Genomic DNA, 25486 nt, shown 5'->3' with positions numbered 1-25486 from the left:
GCATACACTCTCACACAACACACACTCACTCACCCTGGAAGAGGAAAGCAGTAGCTTTATTGAGTTTTAAAAAATGCACTGTAATTTTGTTTGATAGCAATATCAGAACTGTCTCAAAATCAGAAAGGAAAATTCGAAGTATAGCACTGAATACAGTATTTGTTGTTATCTGACCAACAGTACATAGTTAGAGAAGATGTGAACCACAATATACCACCAAGTTACTGAGATTGAAATATATACGTATCAAGGAGGGATCAAAGCACCTCCTATACCAGATACAAAGAGAAACACATTTGTTAATGGAGCTCAATGCAGGGATTTAGTATCTAGAAGCCCTTTTTTTTCTTTAGTAGGATGATTGTTTAAATAAAGGCTAGTGGAGTTCTTGAGCTTTATATAATTCATAAAGTGGGTGTTTCTGCAGCTCTCTCTTTCTCCCAGTGTTGCAGGTCAACATATCAAAACAAAAATGATCAAGATTTTGAATGGCAACAGAAAGAGTAAAAGCTGTACTGTTCAAGGCATAACCCCCATCCCCCCTGGTAATTATGTAACTGTGTAAACAGCACTATGTATAGACCAATACAGTTTCAACATTTATTTAAAATGGGTGTTCCGGACATGTGTGACTCATGAACACCAAAATCAAAGTAAGAGCTGAGATCAGTAACAGCGCAGTAAGAGTATCTCTTCAGTGCCATCCTTACTTTATTTTTCTCTTTTGGCTACCCTGGCATAAGAAGGGTACTCAAAAACATTGCCTTTCTAACACCGGCTGAGCTGTAGTTAAATTCTTCCATAAAGAGATCACATAGTATGAAGTGCATGGAAGTTTCCGATGAGACTCACAATGCTGTCACCATCTCCAACTCTGAACGTCAGAGCAAGTCTTCCCGTTTTTATCCATTTGTCTCTTGAGAAGTTTTGTTGCTTTCAAACCTTAAGCAAACCTGAAACACTCTGAGGAGTTCATAGGATATACAGAATTACAACCTAAGTTTTCTACCATCTGGTTTAAGTGGCAAGTTTCATAAGCAATAGACTAATGGGATCATTTGAAAGTACTTGCTGGCTAATTATTAAAATATACATGACTGGTATAAATGAAACATAAAATTTTCAAAGATGATGATGAAATTAATTATGTGTAAATAAGGGTAAATTAAAAATTTGTCAACAAATCAATAAAAATAGCAAACAATTTCTTAGGGGAGTCTTGCCATTTCATCATAAGTGGCATTCTGATTTTATTCTCAAACTACCCCCAGTTTAAACTGAAATAGTAAATATTATAAGTGCTAATGGGATCATTTGAAGTACTAGTACTTCATGCACATGAGACAGTTTTGGACTAGAGTCTTTTTTTTTTTTTTAATCAACTGGTTGCCTCCCATATGGTTCCCTCCCTGACTGGGAATCAAACCCGAGACCTTTTGGTCCACAGGACAATGCTCCAACCAATTGAGCCAGGGCTGGATTAAAGTCTTGATGAGAATGTTTTATTTTTACTTTATTTTCACTTTCTCTTAAGAAAGCTAATATAGTATGATTGAGGGGCACTCCTCTCATTTATACTTGAAATTCCAATATTAGTAATTCATTCCTATGATTAAACCAATCTTTTTTCAGGTTTCCCCTACTTAAAATTCAAATCCACCCAGGAGTGATAACTCATTGAAACATATATATTATACTAATAATTTTGTTAAATTAGCTATAGAATAATCAAGGAATAAATTATAATGACTTTGGTGATGGCGAGTAGGCAGTGGGGATCAGTTAGATCCAATTAAGTACCTTCCAGATTCTATGCAGGGTCCTAAACAATGGAAAGTCAACCCGGAATAAGCATGGTCCCCACCTGCAAGCTACTCACAGGAAGCATTAAAGGAGAAAATGGGGCTGATGCTAAAAGAAAAGGTGAAAGAAACTGGAGAGGGCAAACTGCAATTACTTCACAATTTTATATAACTAATACAGGTCCTACCCATATTTATGTTGAAAAGAATACTGTCCTGCCCTAACCGGTTTGGCTCAGAAGATAGAGTGTCAGCCTAAGGACTCAAGGTTCCCAGGTTCAATTCTGGTCAAGGGCATGTACCTTGGTTGTGGGCACATCCCCAGTACGGGGTGTGCAGGAGGCAACTGATCGATGTTTCTAACTCTCTATCCCTCTCCCTTCCTCTCTGTAAAAAATCAATAAAATATATTTTTTTTAAAATAGAGTTCTTGAAGATGGCGGCTGGCAGGACAGAAGTGAGGGAGAGGAAGTGAGTGAGTGAGGGGATAATAGGAGAGTGTGTGGATGTGTGTGGTGTGTGTGAGTAAGGGAGTTAAATCTCGCAGGAGCAGCAGGGACTGGCAGACCAGGCTCTCTTGGACAGGGAGAGACTACCACCGCTGCAGGCACTCCCCGAACTGCGGGACTCTGGCACGTAGCCCACGCCATCTTGAAGGGGAGAACGGCCTTCTGTAGGAACTCATCAGCACCACCAACCAGACAGGCCTTGGAACTGCCCCGCGACCCAGCAGCCACTCCAGCCAAAACCCTGCTGCCGCACCCGCAGACCTGCGGACCCTGGGACCTCCACCTCCAAAGGTGCACCGCTCGGCAGCAGTAAGTGCATCCTCCCCCTCCCCAGCGGCAGAACTCCAGACAACACATTAGAGAGTTTCCAGCGCACAGGCATCCAGGGCACTCCACTCCGTAGGCAGCGCCTGGGAGCCACTGGGAGCCCCCATGGGTGTGATTTTGTACAGACAAGCGTGCGCGGCCCTGCAGTAGAAATTCTGCTCTCTCTCTTCCTGAATAACTGCCCACGGACACCCCAGCTGTGCAACTTCAGTGCCAGGGCCCCTCAGAGTGCCTCAGAGCTCTGCGCAGGCAAAGGCACCTCCATATGCGTGCATTTCCAAGGAGCAGGACCCCTGAACCCATCTATCCACAGCGCACTTGGGGGAGCAGCTGTGAGACTCTGCTGGGTGTGATTCTGCACAGACAAGGGCACGCTGCCCCTTAGTAGAAATTCTGAATTCCCTCTTCCTGAATAACTGCCCACATTCACCCCAGCTGTTCAACCTCAGTACCAAGACCCCTCAGAGTGTGTCAGAGCTCTGCCTCGGCAAATGCACCTCCACAGATGCGAATTTCCAACAGGCAGGCACCCTGAGCCCATCTACCCACAGGGTGCTCTTGGGAGCCACTGGGAGCTCTCCCTGGATGTGATCTTGGGAAAACAGGGGCACACTTCCCGCCCCCGCCCGCTCCCGCCCCTGGCAGTAGAAATTCTGAATTCACTCATCCTGGATACCTGCCCACAGACGCCTCAATTACAAGGCTACACTGCCAGGGCCCTTCAGAGTGCTTTAGTGTGCCTCGCAGGCAAACGTACTGCAGGTGCCCCTGTGAGCCACCACTGGGAGTGAGCACCTATCCACCACAGGTTCAGCAGCAAAAGGTGAGTCTGTCCACCCCACAACTACAGAACTCTGGACACCACAGTCATGCCTTTCCAGAGTGCAGGCCCCCTGAGCCCATCATCCCAACAGATGGTTTCTGGGTGCCACTGTGAGTCCCCGCTGGGCACACGTGATTTCAATTAAGGGTGCAAGTCAGCAAAAATTGGGACACTCCCCTCCACGGATGCTGACTTCTAGACACCACAGTTGTGCCTCTCAAGCTCACAGGCCTACATCAAGAGAACCCAAATAGCTCAAGTAGGGAGCTACACTAGATTACCAAGTCCAGGAGACCTGAGAGATTACACCAGTAGCACCATCCCCAAAAGAACCTGGGTAGCAAAGCAATTGGATCTACAATTAAAACATTACAGGAAAACATGGGAAGACAAAAAAGCAATCCCCAAAGGAAAGAAAAAGAGTAATCACCAGAAAGGGAGTTAAATGAAATTGAGGCTAGCAGCTTATCAGAGAAAGAATTCAGAGTAATGGTTATAAAGATGTTTAAATGGCTGGATGACAAATACACACAACTTAATGAGAATTATAAGGAGCTGAATGAGAATGTCGACAACATGAAAAGGAACCAAGAGGAGATTAAGAACGACATAGCTGCAATAAAGAACACAATGGAAAGCTTAAACAGCAGACTAGAAGAGGCTGAAGACTGCATCAGCGAATTAGAAGACAAGGTAGGAAAAAACACACAAACACAGCAGCAACTGGAAAGAAGACTTAAAAAGCAAGAGGAGAGCCTAAGGGAGCTTTGGGACAACACAAAACGAAACAATATTCCCATAATAGGGATACCAGAAGGAGAGGAAGAGAAGCAAGGAATAGAAAACCTGTTTGAAGAAATAATGACAGAAAACTTCCCTGATACTGGCAAGAAAAAAACCATGCAAGTCCAAGAAGCACAGACTCCCAAACAAGATGAACCCCAAAAGACCGACACCAAGACACATCATAATTAAACTGGCAAACACCAACGACAAAGTAAGAATCTTAAAGGCTGCCAGAGAGAGACAGAAAGTTACCTACAAGGGTTCTCCTATTAGAATATCAATGGAATTCTCAACAGAAACACTCCAGGCCAGAAGGGAATGGAATGAAATTTACAAAGTGATGCAAAGCAAGGGACTAAACCAAAGAATACTATACCCAGCAAGGCTATCATTCAAAATTGAAGGTGGAATCAGGAGCTTCACAGACAAAAAAAGGATTAAGAGAGTTTATCACTACCAAACCAACAATGCAAGAAATGCTAAAGGGACTGCTGTAAAAAGAAGAAAGAGAAAGGCAAGAAGAAACACAAACATTAAGGAAAAATATAACAACAAACATGTACTTGTCAATAATAACATTAAACGTAAATGGATTAAATGCACCAATCAAAAGACATAGAGTAGCTGAATGGATAAGAAAACATGACCCATATATTTGCTGTCTGCAAGAGACCCACCTCAGAACAAAGGATTCACACAGACTAAGCGTGAAGGGATGGAAAAACATTTTTCAGGCAAATGGAAATGAGAAAAAAGCTGGGGTTGCAATACTTATATATGATAAAATAGACCTCAAAGTAAAGGCCATAACAAGAGATAAGGAAGGCCACTACATAATATTAAAGGGAGCAATTCAACAGGAAGATATAACTCTGGTAAACATATATGCACCCAATACAGGAGCACCCAAATACATAAAACAACTTCTGGAAGATATCAAGGGAGAGATCGATAGCAGTACAGTCATAGTAGGGGACTGTAATACCCCAATGACACCACTGGATAAATCAACTAAACAAAAAATCAGCAAAGAAACAGCAACCCTAAATGACACACTAGATCAGATGGACTTAATTGACATCTTTAGAACATTTCACCCCAAAGCTCAGAATATACATTCTTCTCCAGTGCACATGGAACATTTTCAAGGATAGACCACATATTAGGACACAGGCAAAGTCTCTTCAAATTCAAGAAGATAGAAATCATATCAAGCATCTTCTCAGATCACAATGGCATAAAACTGGAAATCAACTACAATAAAAACAATCCAAAAAAATCAAACACTTGGAGACTAAATAGCATGCTATTAAACAATGCCTGGGTTACCAGAGAGATCAAAGAAGAAATAAAAAACATCATGGCAACAAATGACAATGAAAACACAACAATCCAAAATCTATGGGACACAGCGAAAGCCGTCTTGAGGGGGAAGTTCATAGCTCTACAAGCCTACTGCAAAAAACAAGAAACAATGGTAATAAATTATCTAACCCTACAACTGAAAGAGTTAGAATGAGAGCAACAAGAAAAGCCCAGTGTAAGCAGAAGGAAGGAAATAATAAAGATCAGAGCAGAGATAAACAACATAGAGACCAAAAAAACAATACAAAAGATCAACAAAACCAAGAGCTGGTTCTTTGAAAGGATAAACAAGATTGATGAACTTCTCGCCAGGCTCACCAAGAAGCAAAGAGAGAGGACCCAAATAAACAAAATCAGAAATGAAAGAGGAGAAATAACAACAGACCCCACAGAAATACAAAGGATTGTTAAAAAATATTATGAACAACTCTATTCCAACAAACTGGAGAACCTCGAGGAAATGGACATATTCCTAGAAAAATACAACCTTCCAAAACTCAATCAGGAAGAATCTAAACATCTCAATAGGCCAATGACTATGGAAGAAATTGAAGCAGTCATCAAAAAGCTTCCAGCAAACAAAAGCCCGGGGCCAGACAGCTTCACAGGGGAGTTTTACCAAACATTCAAGGAAGAACTAAAACCTATCCTCCTCAGACTATTTCATAAAATTCAAGAGGAAGGAATACTTCCAAGCTCCTTCTGTGAAGCCAGCATCACCCTAATACCAAAACCAGATAAAGACAACACAATGAAAGAGAATTACAGGCCAATATCCCTCATGAACATAGATGCCAAAATCCTCAACAAAATTCTAGCAAATCGGATCCAGCAGTACATCAGAAAGATCATACACCATGACCAAGTAGGATTTATCCCAGGAATGCAAGGATGGTACAATATCCGCAAATCAATAAACGTGATACATCACATAAACTGAAAGTAAAAACCACATAGTCATATCAATTGATGCAGAAAAAACATTTGACAAAATCCAACACCCTTTCTTGATAAAAACTCTCAGCAAGGTGGGAATAGAAGGATCATACCACAACATAATAAAAGCCATATATGACAAACCCACAACCAACATCATACTCAATGGGCAAAAACTAAAACCATTTCCCCTAAGAACAGGAACAAGACAGGGATGCCCACTCTCACCACTCCTGTTCAACATAGTACTGGAAGTACTAGCCATTGCTATTAGACAAGAAGAAGAAATAAAAGGCATCCAAATTGGAAAAGAAGAAGTAAAACTATCCTTATTTGCAGATGACATGATACTGTACATAGACAACCCTAAAGACTCCATCAAAAAATTATTAGACTTAATAAATGAATTCGGCAATGTAGCAGCATACAATATTAACGCCAAGAAATCTATGGCATTCCTATACACCAACTTACAGAAAGAGAGACTAAGAAAACAATCCCATTTACCATCGCACCAAAAAAATTAAGATACTTAGGAATAAACCTAACCAAGGAGGTAAAAGACCTCTACTCAGAAAACTACAGGACATTGAAAAAAGAGATAGAGGAAGACATAAATAGATGGAAGAGCATACCGTGTTCATGGATTGGTAGAATCAACATCATTAAAATGTCCATACTACCCAAAGCTATCTATAGATTCAATGCACTCCCCATTAAAATACCAACGGCATATTTCACAGACCTAGAAAGAACTCTCCAAAAATTCATCTGGAATAAAAAAAGACCCCGAATAGCCACAGCAATTCTGAGAAAGAAGAACAAAGTAGGAGGGATCTCAATACCAGATTTCAACCTGTATTACAAAGCCACTTTTCTCAAAATAGCCTGGTACTGGCACAAGAACAGGCATATAGACCAATGGAATAGAATAGAAAACCCAGATATCGACCCAAACCACTATGTTCAATTAATATTTGACAAAGGAGGCATGAGCATACAATGGAGTCTTCAATAAATGGTGTTGGGAAAATTGGACAGATACATGCAAAAAAATGAAACCAGACCACCAACTGACACCATACACAAAAATAAACTCAAAATGGATAAAGGACTTAAACATAAGACGGGAAACCATAAAAATACTAGAAGAATCCACAGGCAGAGAAATCTCAGACATATGCCGAAGCAATTTCTTCACCGATACCACTCCTAGGGCAATTGAAACTAAAGAGAAAATAAACAAATGGGACTACATCAAAATAAAAAACTTTTGCATAGCAAAAGAAACCATCAACAAAACAACAAGAAACCCCACTGTATGGGAAAACATATTTGCAAATGTTATCACTGATAAAGGTTTAATCTCCAACATTTACAGGGAACTCATACAACTTAATAAAAGGAAGATAAACGACCCAATAAAAAAATGGGCAACGGACCTAAATAGATACTTTTCGAAAGAAGACAGAAGGAAAGCCAAGAGACATATGAAAACATGCTCAAAGTCACTAATTATCCGAGAGATGCAAATCAAAACGACAATGCGGTACCATCTCACACCTGTCAGAATGGCTATCATCAACAAATCAACAAATGACAAGTGTTGGCGAGGATGTGGAGAAAAAGGAACCCTCGTGCACTGCTGGTGGGAATGCAGACTGGTGCAGCCACTGTGGAGAACAGTATGGAGTTCCCTCAAAAAACTAAAAATGGAACTCCCATTTGACCCAGTAATCCCAGTTCTAGGAATATATCCTAAGAAACTAGAAACACCAATCAGAAAAGATATATGCACCCCTATGTTCATAGCAGCACAATTTACAATAGCTAAGATTTGAAAACAGCCTAGGTACCCGTCAGCAGATGACTGGATCAGAAAACTATGGTACATCTACACAATGGAATACTACTATGCTGCTATAAAAAAGAAGGAATTCTTACCATTTGCAGCAGCATGGATGGAACTGGAGAGCATTATGCTAAATGAAATAAGCCAGGCAATGAAAGAAAAATACCACATGATCTCACTCATTTATGGATAATAAGGAACATTATAACCTGATGAACAAAAAGATAGATACAGAGGCAGTAAAGCATCAAACAGACTGTCAAATTACAGCGGGAAGGTGGGGGAGATAAGAGATCAACCAAAGGACTTGAATGCATGCATATAAGCATAACCAATAGACGCAAGACACTGGGGGGTGAAGGCATGTATGGGAGTGGGGGTGGGGGGCAATGGGAAGATATATACACATGTAATACCTTAATCAATAAAAAAATTTAAAAAATGATTTAAAAAAAATACTGTCGCCCGGCCAGCGTGGTTGAGCATCGACCTATGAACCAGGAGGTCACGGTTCCATTCCTGGTCAGGACACATGCCTGGGTTGCAGACTCGATCCCTAGTAGGGGGTATGCAGGAGGCAGCAGATCAATGATTCTCTCTCATTGCTGGTGTTTCTATCTATTTCTCCCTCTCTCTTCCTTTCTGAAATCAAAAAATATATATTTTTAAAAATAATATTGCCCACTCTTATAATACTGACACTGCTTTAGTTCTTACTTAAAACTTAAAAAAAATTAATTTAAATAATAGCTTTGAAATCTGAAATGGCCTAAGGATTTTCTTAATCCAAAAATCGAAAAATTAAACAACATAAAGCATTCTATTTTTCGTGGCTTTAATACATTTGATAAAATAGGCCCCAAATGTCTACTGGCAATTTTTGCTATTTTTTAAAGCTTTAGCAAGTTATTAAGAATTTTAAAGTTGTTCTCAAAATACTTACTAAAAAATACAGGCTAATTGATCTATAAAAATACAAAATAAGATTTAAAACAACAATGCCATAATAGACCTTATTTCTTTTAATAGACTAAGCATTATTCTGACTTGCTCCATTATACTTGCAAACAAATGGCCATTAAATGAAAAATAAATTTTAGAATATTATTAAAGTTTTTTAAAAATTGTTTTTAGAGAGATGAAGGGAGAGAAACATGGATTTGTTGTTCCACTTATTTATGTATTCATCAGTTGATTCTTGTACGTGTCTTGCCCAGGGATCAAACTTGCAACCTTGGCATATCAGGAGATGCTCTAACCAACTGAATTACGTGGCTAGGGCTGAAAGTTCTGATCATTAACTCAACGCATGTGACAGAGGAGCTAAATTAAATAAATACATTTTAATTTCATTATTAGAAATGGATTGCATTTTTTGTAATTAATTTCTTTGAACAACCTTTATTTATATGAGAAAGGCATCATTAGTAAGTTTCTTTTAAGGTCAACAAGTTAAGTAAATTCTCTCCCTAAATTCTGAATTTCCTTTTGCTATAATTTATTCTTTAATAAATTACTGGGGCCTGACCGGCATGGCTCAATGGTTGAGCATTGACTTATTAACCAGGAAGTCTGGGTTCAATTCCAGGTCAGGGCACATGCCCCAGTTGCAGGCTCAATCCCCAAATGGGGGTGTGCAGGAGGCAGCCTATCGATGATTCTCATCATTAATATTTCTATCTCTCTCTCCCTCTTCCTTCCTCTCTGAAATCAATAAAAATATATTTAAAAAAATAAATGACTGGGGTCTTCTACTTAACACTGAATATATTATTGTTTTAAGCATCTTTGTTGATTAGATCATTTACAAAAGGGCTGGCTGCACCTATGAAGAATTTATGTTTTGGATTGCTGTCCACATTCCCATGTTGAACTTGAACATTCTCTTCTGAAAACTTTGCCCAGTAAGTTCTGCCTGTTTATAGAACAACTAGGGCACACCACCTGCACCATAGCTGGTAAACATCGTGGTATGAGATACAGCCAATCTGGTTATGAAGGAAAAAAGCATACCAATATGGATACCAATTTTCAGAATTATAAAAATTAAGTGATCAGAAAGTGTTTTAATGTCCTCTGTTCCTTCATATATTTTACCCATTAAGAATAGTCTTATGCCTAAAATTACCCTCTCTTGACCCCTATTTTTCATAAGATAAGGGACCACCTGGAAGGAAGAAAAGTCCAAAGGAATAAAGGGGAAAATTAGCCTGAATGAATCCCTGAACAAAGATGAACTCTAATGCTTTTCTGAGGCTTATGACAATGAAAAGTTTCTCAAAAATGAGGGGGGAAGCCCTGGCCAGGTAGGTCAGTTGGTTAGAGCATCATCCATCCGGATACACCAAGGTTGAGGGTTTGATCCCCAAAGAAGCAACCAATGAATGCATAAATAAGTGGAACAACAAATCAGTCTTTCTCTCTCTCGCTCATATCATTTTTTTTAATCCTCTTAATGAGTCATCCTACAGACATTTGCTCTAATCCTCATCATTAAATATGCCCAGGAGAGAGGCCACAGTGGGTGCCAGGAAAACCCCAGCAACTGCCCTTTGTCTCCCTGGGTTTCAGTTTTAGTTTCTTATCTTGGAACTGGGGGGAACTGCCATTTCCAGGCACTCAAACAGAAAATTGTGAAAATGACATTTCTGTGGTGCACTTTAAACAAAAGGATGAACCAAACATAAATTAATATTATTGCATGATTCATTTTCATTCTATATGCATACATTTATATAGTTGTTGCAGAAGTTTTCGAGATTAACTTTATAAGCAAAAACTATGGGAGCCGGCTAACTAGTAAACATTAACTATGTTTTCTGAAATGGTTTTGATAAATTTAGTCAAAATCAGAAACATTTACATACTTTCAATATTTAAGAACAAGCAGCACACAAAATTTTAAATTCACCTTGTGTTTAACACAAAAACAAAATATCACTAGTTACAACAGGAAAGCTACAAAATCAAGTTTTTTTAAGAAGGAGGAGAAAAAATATCTTCATTCCAATTATACAAAGTAATATGTGCTAGTCAGTGTCCTTTCCTGTCTAGGACCAATTAGCTATTTTCTCCTTGCCTGACCAGTAACTGTCCTGACTAGATGAGATTACTATGTAGTGTATTTCAATTATTTGTTCATCAGATTCATCTAAGCCAAAATAATAGTCCCTCTCATAGTATGGATATGTTGTCCATAAAATGTGCAAACAGATAAAAGATTTTAAAAATATTTTAAAGTTGAAATTCATTATCAGAACCATTTTGAAGCTTCAATTTCCGAAAAATTCTCCAGTATACATATTTCATTTAAAACTGAGGTACTATCATTAGTTTGAATTCCAAACAGCATTTAAAGTGGTTCTTAATATAAAATCATTTTCCACATAAAAAATTTTACAAATAAAGTTCCATTAAAATTCCCACCCCTAAAGAACTTAAATTGTTTCCATTTTATCCAGATTTTCCCCAGGACAGTAAGGAATGTGATTGTTTTACTTACCATCAGCAGACAGATGGGCATGATTCCCAAAGGCTTTATCTATTTCTAGAAAAGCCAAGGTCAACACGGTTTCCAAGTTCTTCTCCTTAGGAAGCAAATCCCTTTGTGGAGAGGGAAAAAAAGAGCCCCAAAAAATCATTTTACAATAGTTGTCTCCTCTTCCTCTCATCTCCTCTCCTTCAGGTCATTCTAGCTAGCAGTCACTCCCTACAATGGACCTCCATGGCTTGCCTCTCAGGGGCTCGTTAAGTGTCTCCTAGGTGAGAGGCAAAGTGATAAAGCCTCTAAGGACACTAAAATAAAAGTCCAAGCTCCCATATTGAAAGATTAACCATTACTGCACCTACAATTACTAGTGTGTACAGTACATAATACTTGATAATGATAATAAACAACTGTTAATGGATTTATTATTCTATGCTTCTTTTTATTTTAGAGTGTACTCTATGTATCAAAAATAAGTTTGCTGTAAAATAGTAACCATGTTACACCAGCAGCAGCCTCATACATCTCATACTAAGCCTCATACATCTCCTACTACCCTGAAAGGTCAAGTTCTTTCTTATTAAGTCACTGAGTTCTTCTGCAGAATAAGGCAAAATATGCTTAAATCAACTAATGAACAGTATGAACAACTATACACAGGAAGACAAGAAATAGTCATAGCCACAACTCTGTCACATGTTTCCCCCTTTTAATGCTAGCAGTAGTGTGAGCTTCAAAAATACATTATACTAACTGCATTAAATGAACTATGTAAAGGGCTCCAAAACACCCACATTAAATGCATTTCCCCATACTAATGCCAATTCTCTAAAGCTAATTTCAACAAGTGTTCAAAGCTATTCATGCCACTTGGGAGTATAATTACTATTTATTGAAGCACTAGGTGCCATGGAGTAGTAAAAGGCTTCTGATTGGTTCTTACATGTTAATTCACTTGAAATAATCACAAATCAAGTACCATGAATTCTGGCTGTTAAAAGAAACAATAGGCCTAAAATGGAGTCACTTGTGACTAAGCCCACATCACCAAAACAAGGCTTAATACCTATGTCAATTGCAGTTCCAACCTTTCCCAGGAATAATGATCTTAACTGGTCAGTCTGGAATTTTCTGGTTAGCACAAATGAGGTAACCTGCCATATAGGCTCTTTCCATTAGTCAGAGGAAGAAGTAACCTGCTCTTTCCTTATCCCTTTTCCCCTCTGCCCACAAAAGCCTTCCATTTGGTCAAGCTCCTGGGAGCACCTTTCCTATTTGCTAGATGGGATGCTAGCTTCAGGAATCGCTCAATAAAGCCAATTAGATATTTAAAATTTGCTCTGTTGAATTTTTGTTATTTAACATGGTCAATGCTATCACCAGGGAAGTTGTTAAAACATATATTTCTGAAATGGTAATAGTCATCAGTAATAAATGGTATGCTTAAGCTAGTTCTTGTTCATGAAACAATTATAAAACCACTCAAATAACTACATGAAGACTGAACATCTTAGCCAAAAGGTTAAAGTTTAAACATAAAGGCAAACTGCAAATTCAAGAGTGAAAATCACTGTACGTACATGATGCATTTCTCCATGTGGGTGTGACAGAAATCAGCAGCTGCAGGCCCACCATGTCCATCATAAACAGCAAAATACAGGACCTCATCGGTCAGCTGAGCAAAGTCAAATCTATCTTCATTCTCTTTCCGTTTGCCAATCTGTGAGGCACAGCCCACCTTTTCCAAGCTGATTTTGGGTATTGGCTTGCCATACTTAATGCTGGGCGGTAGCAGAATTGGCTCATCAATGCGGTTATCCCAGATCCCAAAATTATCCCAGGTGGCTGGACGCCCACTACCATCTGGGTCAAACCGAGAACACCTGGGCTCTGAAGTGGAGCTGTGGCATGTGGGTGTCACCCGCCGGTCATCCTGCAGCAGGCGGGAGCTTAGCAGCACTCTCCTTCTCACCTGGTTCCCACCACTTCTAACCAAAGTAATTAAAGCAGCTGTTGACATAACTCAAATCCAAACGACTCAGTAGTCAGGGAAAGGTCAATGAACAATAATGGAATGTCTTCAAGAAAAATGATGCAACTAAATGAAAAGAAAGTGAGAGAGAGAGACTCCATCAGCAATTTTGAACGTAACTGATATATTATTAGAGATTACCAAAAATGAAGGCATTAAAGAATGTGGCACCTAACAGCAAACTTCTAAGGATAGTGGACCAAAAATGACCCACTGTTTACCCCATTCAGAGTTTAACTTCTATAAAAATTTGACAATGTGCACATATCATATAGAATCAAGCTTTAACCTACAATCACCTTGGGATCTAGTTAAAACGCACTGACTCAGTCTGTGTGCGTGGGGGCCACATTTCTAACCAGCTCCCTGGGATGCCTGCCTGGTCCAGCAGGCTGACACTTTAAGTAGCAGGAATATAGGATACAGGTATAAATAAATATTCTTCCCTTTATTAACTCCATTGCTCTGAAGAAAAGGGACAAATATTACTAACAAAGTTTCTTACAAACTTTGAGATAGAAATACGAGAAGAAAAAGTAACTGGTTAATCGAATGTTTATGATAGTTCTGTACCCAAAGAGTGTCCCAGTCTCAGCAAAGACACACTTAGGATCTAAACTTTGTTATGTTTCAAGATTTCTCCATTTACTAAACTTAGCATATGTACACTGGTTCATGCAAACACTCCCAGAGGCACAGGATAAGCCAGTTCTGATGTTTCCCTTTGTGGTAGACACCCCCAGGGAAGGTGTGTGATCTCGGGATTGAGGCACATACATTTGTGACCAGCAACCCTGATTTATGAGCAACTGATCTGTGCATTTACATTAACAGTTGTGGCTCTCCCCTCACACAGCCCCAGGAGCCCACCCACACTCATGCCTGCAACTACAGCAGGAGACAGCACCAGGGACTAAATAACATTCCTTTGAGATGATTATTCTGCACCCCCACTTCTGGACTCTGTCCCAAAGCTAATCCTAAAACTTCCTCCGGGTATGGACAGGGGGAATTCATATACCCTAGCAGGAAGAGCTGTTTCTGGCAGTTTTCCATACAAAACAAGTTCTAAGCAGAAATCCATCTCCATCGTACTTTGTTCTGTTATTTTATTAATTGAAAACATAGCATGAAGTTAAGATTTAATCATGGCAATGGAGGGTATACAGATGTTATATTATTCTCAATTGTATGTCTGAATAATTTCACAATAAAAAATGAGTTTGAAAAAATAGATTTCCCCAAAAGGCACAAACATACACAATAAAAACAAGCCCAGTTGAGTGAATCTATAAGAAAATGTGTTTACAGATTTCAAAAAATCATTTTCAAATAAATTTTTGGAAATCAGTGTAGCTATGTATGGGAAGGGCCATTACCCCTTTCAGTGAGTAAAGCAGTAAAAGGAAAGAAAGAGGTTCCAAAGAACACCCTTAGGTATTTAAGCAATGAAAGACATGAGCTCTGAGGTCATAGTATTTAGAATAAAGACAAAACACACCCCCCAACAACGAATCCTGTATAATAAAAGAGTAATATGCAAATCGACCGAACTGCAGAATGACTGGTCACTATGACGCACACTGACCACCAGGGGGCAGATGCTCAACACAGGAGCTGCCCCTGGTGGTCAGTGCGCTCCCACAAGGGGAGCGCTGCTCAGCCACAAGCCGGGCTGATGGCTGGCAAGCACAGCAGTGGTGGCAGGAGCCTCTCCCGCCTCCCGGCAGCACTAAGGATGTCCAACTGAAGGCCCGCTCCCCACAGGGAGTGGGCCTAAGCCCTAAGCCATCAGTAGGACATCCCCCAAGGGCTCCCGGACTGCTAAAGGGTACAGGCTGGGCTGAGGACCCTTCTCCCCCTTCAGTGTACAAATGTCGTGCACTGGGCCTCTAGTGTTATCATAAAAGACTTAGAAGGCCATTCCTTCTTGGCCTTTTAGCTGATATCCTATCTAATAAAAGAGTAATATGCAAATTGACTGTCACTCCAACACACAAGATGGCTGCCCCCATGTGGTCAAAGATGGCTGCTCCCATGTGGACACAAGATGGCCACCACAAGATGGCCGGCAGGGGAGGGCAGTTGTGGGTGATCAGACCAGCAGGGGAGGTCAGTTGGGAGGGACCAGGCCTGCAAGGGAGGGCAGTTGGGGGGGACCAGGCCTGCAAGGGAGGGCAGTTGGGGGTGACCAGGCCTGCAGGGGAGGGCAGTTAGGTGCAATCAGGCTGGCAGGGGAGCAGTTAGGCATCAATCAGGCTGGCAGGGGAGTGGTTAGGGGATGATCAGGCTGGCAGGCAGAAGCAGTTAGGGGCAATCAGGAAGGCAGGCAGGTGAGCAGTTGGGAGCCAGCAGTCCTGGATTGTGAGAGGGTTGTCCGACTGCCCGTTTAGGCCCGATCCTACCGGGATCGTGCCTAAACGGGCAGTCGGACATCCCTCGGGGGGTCCCAGATTGGAGAGGGTGCAGGCTGAGCTGAGGGACACCCCCACCCGTGCACAAATTTCATGCACCGGGCCTCTAATCATGTATAAAAGACTGGAATTCACTTCTTTTATGACAATGTATTTAGGTGGTGGAGACAGCACCTCTGGTTATCAAGTATCTAAGAGAAGTAACACATTCCATTACAAAAGAAGAGGTATTTATTCCTTCACTTCTCATTGAAGGTTATATTTTATTCAGCTACAATAACTGTCAAATAAAGGTGATGACTTTTGGGGAAATGTCAAACTATAATACAATCTAGCAAGTAAGAGAACTAAGTACTACTTATTGGTAGAGATAATTCACAAAGCACCTTTATTACATCTAGAAAAAAGTAAAAACTTTAAGTGCGTTGATGAGCAAACTCATTCATTTTGAAGAGTGCACGAAATATTAGCAAAGTACTCTTTTGGTATCAGTCTGAAAGCATGTATGCTATATTCAGCCTTAGGCCATTTTGCAGTCTTATGCACCTACTTCAAACAAGAATTCTAAAATTACAAACAATATTGAATAAAGTTATTCTGCAGTTTTTATGGGATACTCTTGTCCCCCCTTTCTCTATCTTCCAAATATAAAAAAATTAAAATAAAACAGCTGCATTCTCAGCAGGGAACAAATATCCACTGAAAACATTATTAAAGAATGAAATAAAATGCAAATTGGGGCCTGGCTGGGGCTCGGTGGTTAGAGCGTTTACCCATGCACAGAAGGGTCTCGGGTTGGGTTACCTGTCAAGAGAACATACCTGGATTACAGGTTTGATCTCCACCCCAGAGGCACCTGTGGAAGGCAACCAATCTCTCTCTCTCTCTCTCCTCTCTCTAAAAATCAATGGAAAAAATATGCTCAGTGAGGATTAACAAAAACAAAACAAAAAACAAATTTGGTTGTTTCTTTATGCCCACATATATTAAAATCAATCATCATATTGGCCTCCTTCCTCATTTATTATCTGCACAAGCATCTCAGAAAGTAAGCAGAATAGTCATAGAGAAGCATTTGGCATAGATGAAATGTCAGGCAAATATATAGCAAGTTTACATAACTAGGTCAGCATCAATTATGCAAGCAGGAAACTTTGTCTAAGAAGTGGTTCCATCCTCTTTTCCATAGGCAATAACTAAGTCATACTAATCTCCCACATATTCCCAAGGAAACAATTCAAAGAGGACCTGTGTTCCCAAGCTAAGTAACAACTTTGAACTAACCCTGAACATCAAGAAGTTTCCTCCATTGCTTCAAACTAGGAATCAGCCAACAGCTCTCCAGCTGCCCAAGGAAAATTCTATGTACCAATTATCAGGCAAGAGAGTAGAACTTATGATGCAAAAAACACAAAAGAACCTAAAAAAAAAGCAGTGTTTCTTTCTTTTTTAAAAAAAATCAGTGTTCTTTACAATGAAAAGAGTGGAGAGCAAACTGACAAACACTTAAGAAATATTTTTATTGTCAGTTCAGCAATTATAAACCAGCATGTACTTATTATTCTGCTAACTAAAAAAGTTATTCAGGAATCATTTATGCCAATCTTCCAATTGAAAATCAAGGCTAGCTTATTTCTATAAACCATTTTAACATTATATTCAATCTTTGAAAGTAAAAGTCATCCAAAAGGCTCAAAGGGCAGAAGTAATTCTGCTTGAAAGCCATTTGAGGACACAAAAATGTCACAGCATTATATGGACTAAGAGCACAAGAAAACATAATTATACACATCATATTCTACTAGCAAAAATAAAATGTAAAAACTATGCTAAGCAAGAAAATAAAGGTAAATAACTTGATTGGACCCAGCTACATAACAGATGTTATTTATATAAGCAACATAAACTTCATTGATCATCATATACCAAAAGGGAGGAAAAATCAATCTTCCACTTAGACCAAACTGTTTTCCAAATTCCTTTTCATTTCCCAATCAAAACGAAAATGTATAGCTCACAGATCTACTTTAATCACATGAATTTTTTTTTAAATTCACACACACACACGCCGAAACCGGTTTGGCTCAGTGGATAGAGCGTCAGCCTGCGGACTGAAAGGTCCCAGGTTCGATTCCGGTCAAGGGCATGTACCTGGGTTGCGGGCACATCCCCAGTAGGAGGTGTGCAGGAGGCAGCTGATCGATGTTTCTCTCTCATCGATGTTTCAAACTCTCTATCCCTCTCCCTTCCTCTCTGTAAAAATATCAATAAAATATATTTTAAAAAAATAAATAAATAAAAAATAAATAAATAAATTCACACACACACACACACACACACACACAGACAACCCTATATATTCTACATATTGTCAATAAATAAACTGAAAGTACTTTCCTTTTTTATCATTTTCAAATTGATTTGTGTGACCAGGCCTACTCCATCTTCCTCTTCCTCAATGCTTTAACTAGCTAATCTGATCATCTGTCACTGAACTCTGAATAGTGAAAAAAGTTGTCCCCTAGTTTAACACTTCTGACTGGGGCTGGGAGGAGGTGGATGGAGGGGATTCTCAGCAAAGGCATAAAAAGTAAGTAAGAGGCATAGAAATTCTACATAAAATCGCTGGTGAAAGCCCACGTCCTGAAAGTAGGAAATCTCATGTGATAAGCATCAGGCATGACAAAAAACACATTTAGCTTGTAGTAAACTTCAGAAGTACATACTGTATTTGATTTAAAAACAAAAGGGGGTGTGAAGAAAAGCCACACATACTGCTGCAAGATAGCTGTGCCAATTCTACGCTTCATTTTACAAACCCTCAATGGCTTAAACACCTCAGAGCTGTCCAAGTTTATTTCTGGAGAAGGAAGGCACTTTCTCTGGCAGGAGAGTGCACTTGGGCTTTGTGTTAAACTGCTCTTGACTGCTGGAAGCGGGTCAAAAGGGCAGTTTATGTTGTCCTTTTAAGTCCATGCCAAAATTAGTCAGGAGGTCTAAGAATTAGTACTACTCAAACCTGCTGAGATTTACCCTTCCAGCAAAAATATTTCTAAATATTCATAGCTGCCCATTATAAAGTGGTGGTACTCAGGCATATTTACATCAGTACCTTCCATAATGGAAACACCAGGTAATTTTAATATTCTTAAGCCAAATATTTTTATCAACTTTTTAAAAACAAACAATGCATCCCAATAAATTCAAATGGTATGGACCCCTCCAGAATGTATTTCAGAAAATTTGGAGTCTAATATTCTTCATCAGTACCCCGGCTAGGAGGAAGGAAAAGAAAACTGACTAGTTTACACAAGGGAAAAAAACAACAGAAACTCATATGATTCCCCTTAGGTGTGATGGGAGCCTGTGTTTAGATGTGTGAATAAAGAAAAGAACAGGGGAGCAGTGAAAAGTACTCATTATTCTAATTCCACTGATATCACTTAAAACATTTTAGTTAATGTGGATACAGCTCACAGACTATTTCAAACCTGCACCTTTATACTCCATTGGAGAATTTTCCTTTACATCCCTAGCACCTCTCCCCTCTCCTTTCCTCTTCTCTAAGAGCCCAGTCAAGGGAAGTGCCTGTGTTAGTGGTCAACAATGAGTGATTTAACATTGAAAAAAAAAAAAAAAATCATTAGTAAGATCTCACTACCCAATACTTTATATTCCTAAATACTTTATCACAGAGGTGCATCTGTCCTTTTCCTAGAATACAACTAAACCATTGCTGTTTTTCAGGACAATTATGACCTGTCGTTTTAGTGTTCGCTTATTCTGAAACCACAGGTTTCCACCGCACTGACGGAGGGTAAAAAGGACTACTAGGCCGTGTTGCATCTTTCCAGCCTAAAGCTTTCCACAGGAAAGCCAATGGGGCTTCAGAAACTCCAAATTCCCTGGCTATGTCCACCGTCGTCTCGGTCTTTATCACCGCCTATGAAATCTCTAATCTGCAGAAAGCGGCAGCTAAAACAGACATCACCAACCACAAGGCCTTGAGATTACAGCGCTCTCCCGGCAAAGCAAAATCCACGTCTTCACATCGTCACCAACAAAGGCTCTGCATCCTTCTCTATTCCGAGCCCCTGAAAAGCTCGCCCTCGCGCGGTTCAGGATCAGGAGCTCGGCCCGCTGGCCGTGACAGGTAAGAGTCCAGTGTGATCCTCGGCAGAAAGCGCACCCTCCCGCCCGCGCCGCAAGGCAGGTGGCTGGGTTTCCCCTTCCGCCGCCTCCCAACCACCCTCCCCACCTGCAGAGCTCGGGTGTCGCCCACGTCTCACTCTCCCCGGCCGCAGCTGCAAGAACAGCGCGGCGCTGATCCCTGCAGCACCCTCGCGTCCGGGGTTCGGGTGGAGCGACTCGGGGCCTCGTTGTAGGGACAAGCGTGCGGGCTGCCCTAGCCTCCCTCCTACCGGCCCTTCGGCGGTCTCATCCTCCCTCCGACTCGGCCCACCGCACTTGCGCTCCTGGCTCCTGCAGCCAGCGGTCAAAGTCAAGGCAGAGCCCGGGGTCTCGACAGGAAACTGCCGCTGCCCGCGGTGCAGCCGGGTGGGCCCTGCGGCTTCCGACCTCGAAAGGAAAAAAAAAAGCCGCGCAGAAAACACAGGCACTGACCGTGGGGCTCGGACCGAGGGGAGTGAGGAACCGAAACTTGTATTTCTCCTTACCTCCCTGGGGAACGCTGCCCCGTTAACTCTCCAGTCCGCGGTCCGGGAGCGGTGGGAGCGGACCCAGCCTATAAAAAATAAAAAGGCTATCAAATAAGTGAAGTGCACTCTCTAAGCTCTTACCTCGTGATGGTTATGTGCCTGGAAAATGTTTAATTAGCTAACGAGGTCGGGGGAGGGGCTTTCTTGGTTGGTAAATAAAATTGCCTTCTCCGATGTTTCTGATCTTTGGAACAAGCAGAACAGCCACTGGCTCTTCTGCTGAAAATTCTGGAGAATGCGTTGCCCGCTGGGGGCCAGCTGGAGAGGGGGGAAGTCTGTTCGCATTGACTGACGCAGCTCCGGCCAATCCTCGCTTGGGGAGGCGGTGCGCCTGACACCCAGACCACCAATCACAGATTCCGATGGGAACGAGCCTCTCCACCACTGCAATTTCACTTGGCTGCCCCGGGAAGCCGTGCACTCTAGAGCGACGTCGACTGGGGCCAATAGCAGCTCGCGGTGACATCCCACTCAGCAAGGCCTTGGCGCACCGGCCAATGAGGAGCCGCCTCGGTGGTGGGTGGGGTCGGGATACTGTACCAAGTGAGAGGCGACCACCAGGAGCCGTGTGGGTGTCGCTAGGGGGAAAGGGGCGTTGGTTGCGACAACTAGGAAGCCGAAAACGGAATACTAACTCTTTGCCTGGGCAAGGGCGCTTGAAAGGCATCTGGTTCATTGTTATTATTTGAAAAATTCACAGTGCAGCGTCCTCCGTAAGAGAAGTCATCATGTGATCCCTTGGGAATGTCTCATTCATTCGACAAGTATTTGTTTATCTAGGATTGTTTGTATGCCAGGGACTGTGCTAAGCACTGGAGATACAATCACAACCATGGCTCAACTAGACATGATAGCCGCCTTATAAACAAACAGGTAAACAAGCAAATAAAATAACAAATGTCAAGGAAGGAAATGGACAAGGTGTGGATATAGAGAATAAGAGGAGGTTGACATTAGATAGGGAGGGTTGTTATAAGAGAATTTTATAAGATAACATTTAAATGGAGACTGGAAGAATGAGAAAGAATCAGTCCTGACACCAAGAAAGTGATGATTGTTCTGGGCAGAGGGAACAGCAGAGCAAAGGTCCTGAGGTGGAACAGCTTGACATTTTGGAAGAACAGAACGAAGGCCAGTGTGTCTCCAGTATGGAGTTAGGGGAGAGCAATAAGACAGGAGATGGATGAGGCAGACAGAAATCTTTAATGGGACTCTATGGAGGCATTTAAGGAAATGAGTAAAAGGATATGGTTAAGATTTTAAATCGCTTTGGCTAATGGGTTGAGAACAGGTACAACAGGCTATTGGAAGACTGGGTGGAGACTATATCAGATGAGATGCCAGGTAGAAAATGACCTGGCTTAAACTATGGCGATATCTCTGGAGGTAGAGAAAAACAGATTTGAGATTTTAAAGACAAATTATTAGCTTGTTTTGACATGCTGGGATCTTGATTCTGAGACAACTGTTTTGAATCTGTTTGGAGAGTGATTCTCACACTGATGGCAAACAAATTCTAGTAATGATATTGAGGATTATTACATTGTGATGAAATTCATATTTCATGGGTTTTCTGGAATTTTCTTTCTGTTTTTAACTTTTTATTGAAGTATTTTTATGTATGTGTACATATGCAGAAAAGTACACATATCTCAAGTGTATAAACTCAATGAATTTTCACAATCTGAACACACCTGTGTATCCATCACCCAGATCAAGCAACAGAACATTATTAACAGCCTGGGACCCCATCATACTGACTTTCAGTCATTACCTATCCTGACTTTCAACAACATAGAATAGTTTTGCCTGTCTTTGTACTTGGTATATATTTAGAGAACCATAAGGTATGCATTCTTTTGTGTTTAATTTCTTTACTCAACTTTTTATTTATAAGATTCTTCCATTAATTCATTTCATTCCATTCTGTAAATATACCACAATTTATGAATTCATTCTTCTGTTGTGGTTAGGATAGTTTCTAGTTTGGAGTTATTAGAGATAGTGCTACTTTGGACATTCCAGTACATGTCTTTTGATGATAGCCTTCTCTTTTGATGGAGCATTTTGATATCTGGGTTTTTAATGCAATTAAGTTTTTTTTAATCCCACGCAGCAAGGCCTTGGTGTGAGATTAAACAATCCTTTTTTAAAATATATTTTCATTAATAATGTAGTACCATGCATTGCAATATCTTAAACATTTGGATCAAAGTCTGGTGCAGATAATGAAGGACTTTACTCTCATAAATATGAAAACTTTTGGCAACAACAAGGAACTGTTAACATGAGAATTTAAAACATTTTTTATTATATTTGGCATTTTGACCTTTTTAAGCACTTGCAATGCTCAGAGTTTGAGAACATCATGACTTTGCTACATCTTTGTTGTTGTTGTTCTTAATCCACACCCAAGGATATTTTTCCATTGATTATTTTCAGAGAGAGTTGAAGGGAGAGAAACAGAGAGAGAAAACATCGATGTGATGAGAGACACATCAATTGGTTTCCTCCTGCATGAACCTCGACCAGGGCCAGGAATCGAGCCTGCACCTGAGGTATGTACTCCGGACCAGAATTGAACCTGGGACCCTTCAGTCCACATGTCGGTACTCTCTCCACTGAGCCAAAACTAGTTAGGGTGCTACATCGTTAAAAAATTTTTTTTTAATTTAGTTCAGAGAGAGGAAGGGAAAGGGAGAGAAGGATAGAAACATCAATAATGAGAAAGAATCATTGATCACCTGCCCTCTACTGGAGATCCAGCCCACAACCCTGGCATGTGCCCTGACCAGGAATTGAACCGTGACCTCCTGGTTCATGGGTCTACAATCAACAATTGAGCCACATAGGCTGAGCTGCTACATCTTTTTACTATAATAAACTGTAATCCACAGTCATATGATAAGTAAGGTCCTAAGAATATGCATATGTTTGATGCTAATACAGTTTTTGAAATTACATGTGAAAACCACATCATTCCTCATCCTACCAGAGTTGATTACAAAAGAAATAAACTTCTTTTGAATTATATACTTCTGCTCTTTGAATCTCTGAAGCAAGGCTAGATGTAGTACAAATGTACATCTACTCAGCATGAGAGATTACAACATACTGTCCAAAAGAAACAAGTAAACACAATACTCCATGCCTTTATTAACTTGAGCTGTTTTTTATTTCATTTTATACTTTAAAAAATTAAACTATTTGATAATAGTGACTATCAGGAAATTATACCCAAAATAAGCCATAAAGCTTTGGGTAGGTGCATGGCATAGGGTCTTATAAAATATAAAATAGGGACATTTGAGTCTTGAGTAAGCCACTTGAGATTTAGGCTAATGAACTACCAAAATGAAATTGTTTAAATTAGCATATTAAACATTTTAAGAGTTTATTTGAGCAAAAATCGATTGGAATTGGGCAGCATTAAGCCAGAGGCAGTTAGGAGCACTGCACCAACAGGAGCCAGAAGCAAGATTTTATAAAGATGCAAAAGCAAAACAAGGAAGTTATTTGATTAACTAAGTTACCTTTGAAGAACAGAGTGAAAACACAAAATGGAGTGACTGTAGTCAAGCTGCTAAATTACTAAAATCAAGTAGCTTGAGGCATGAGGAAATGATTATATTCTTGTTTTAACTAGCCTGGAAACAAACTTTTTAATTTTCTAGTCCTGTGTTAATGCTTACATATATAACAATTCTTCTTTTTTCAATATATTTGTATTGATTTCAGAGAGGAAGGGAGAGGGAGAAAGAGATAGAAATATCAATGATGAGAGAGAATCATTGATCAGCTGCCTCCTGCATGCCGGGCCTACGGGATCGAGCCCACAACCCAGGCATGTGCCCTTGACTGGAATCAAACTCGGCACCCTTCATTCCACAGGCGGACACTCTATCCGCTGAACCAAACCAGCCAGGGCATAACAGTTCATTGTGTATTAATACCTGGACATATAGAAGACCTCCAGATAATCCCCTTGAAGGACTCATTTCTCCAGACCACCTAACATACACCTTACATCCATTATCCAGACCACTGAGCATCTGACTGATAACCATCCCAAACCAAACCCAAGGCTAAAAATGCAGGACTGATTCTTCTCAAGAAAGTACTTTTTACTATAAGGACTTAGCTTTTCTTTCTTCTTCATCTTATTTGGGAAAATCTAGTTGGCCCTTTGTGATTGGCTGTCTTTAAATTTCCATTACTCCCCCTTGAGGCAATAAGTTTTGGTTTTAAGTGAGCTACTAAGGCATTAAAGTCACCTCAGTCTATTGTTTAATATAAGCTAACACTACCCACTTTCCTAATTAGTTACTAATACTCGTGGGAGCCATATAGTGTGTAATAATAAATTGATAATTTTATTAATATTCACTAATGAATAATCAATTATTTTGAGATAACTTTCATCTCCTGAGAAACT

General features: G+C 40.4%; 1 protein-coding gene across 5 annotated transcripts in view; it reads right to left on the bottom strand.

The window, feature by feature from the left end:
• The window catches only part of PPM1K (protein phosphatase, Mg2+/Mn2+ dependent 1K), a 32990-nt gene extending 11693 nt beyond the window's left edge, over positions 1-21297 (bottom strand). The window contains exons 1-4 of one of the 5 annotated variants that reach the window (XM_080661072.1): positions 21217-21297; positions 21010-21077; positions 13468-13985; positions 11903-12003 (exon numbers count right to left, since the gene is read on the bottom strand). In XM_080661072.1, the coding sequence (XP_080517198.1) occupies positions 11903-12003; positions 13468-13907 (541 nt within the window). In that variant the 5' untranslated portion in view covers positions 13908-13985; positions 21010-21077; positions 21217-21297. Of the gene's footprint in view, positions 1-11902; positions 12004-13467; positions 13986-20328; positions 20538-20591; positions 20682-21009 lie in introns of those variants that run through there. The other 4 variants (XM_080661071.1, XM_080661070.1, XM_080661074.1 and 1 more) reach the window with 4 other exon arrangements.
• Between the last annotated feature and the right edge of the window lie 4189 nt (positions 21298-25486).

Source organism: Plecotus auritus, assembly GCF_963455305.1.
Source record: "Plecotus auritus genome assembly, chromosome: 1".
Lineage (NCBI taxonomy): Eukaryota > Metazoa > Chordata > Mammalia > Chiroptera > Vespertilionidae > Plecotus > Plecotus auritus.
Note: the sequence above shows the minus strand (reverse complement) of the source record. Positions and strands in the feature narration are given on the sequence as shown.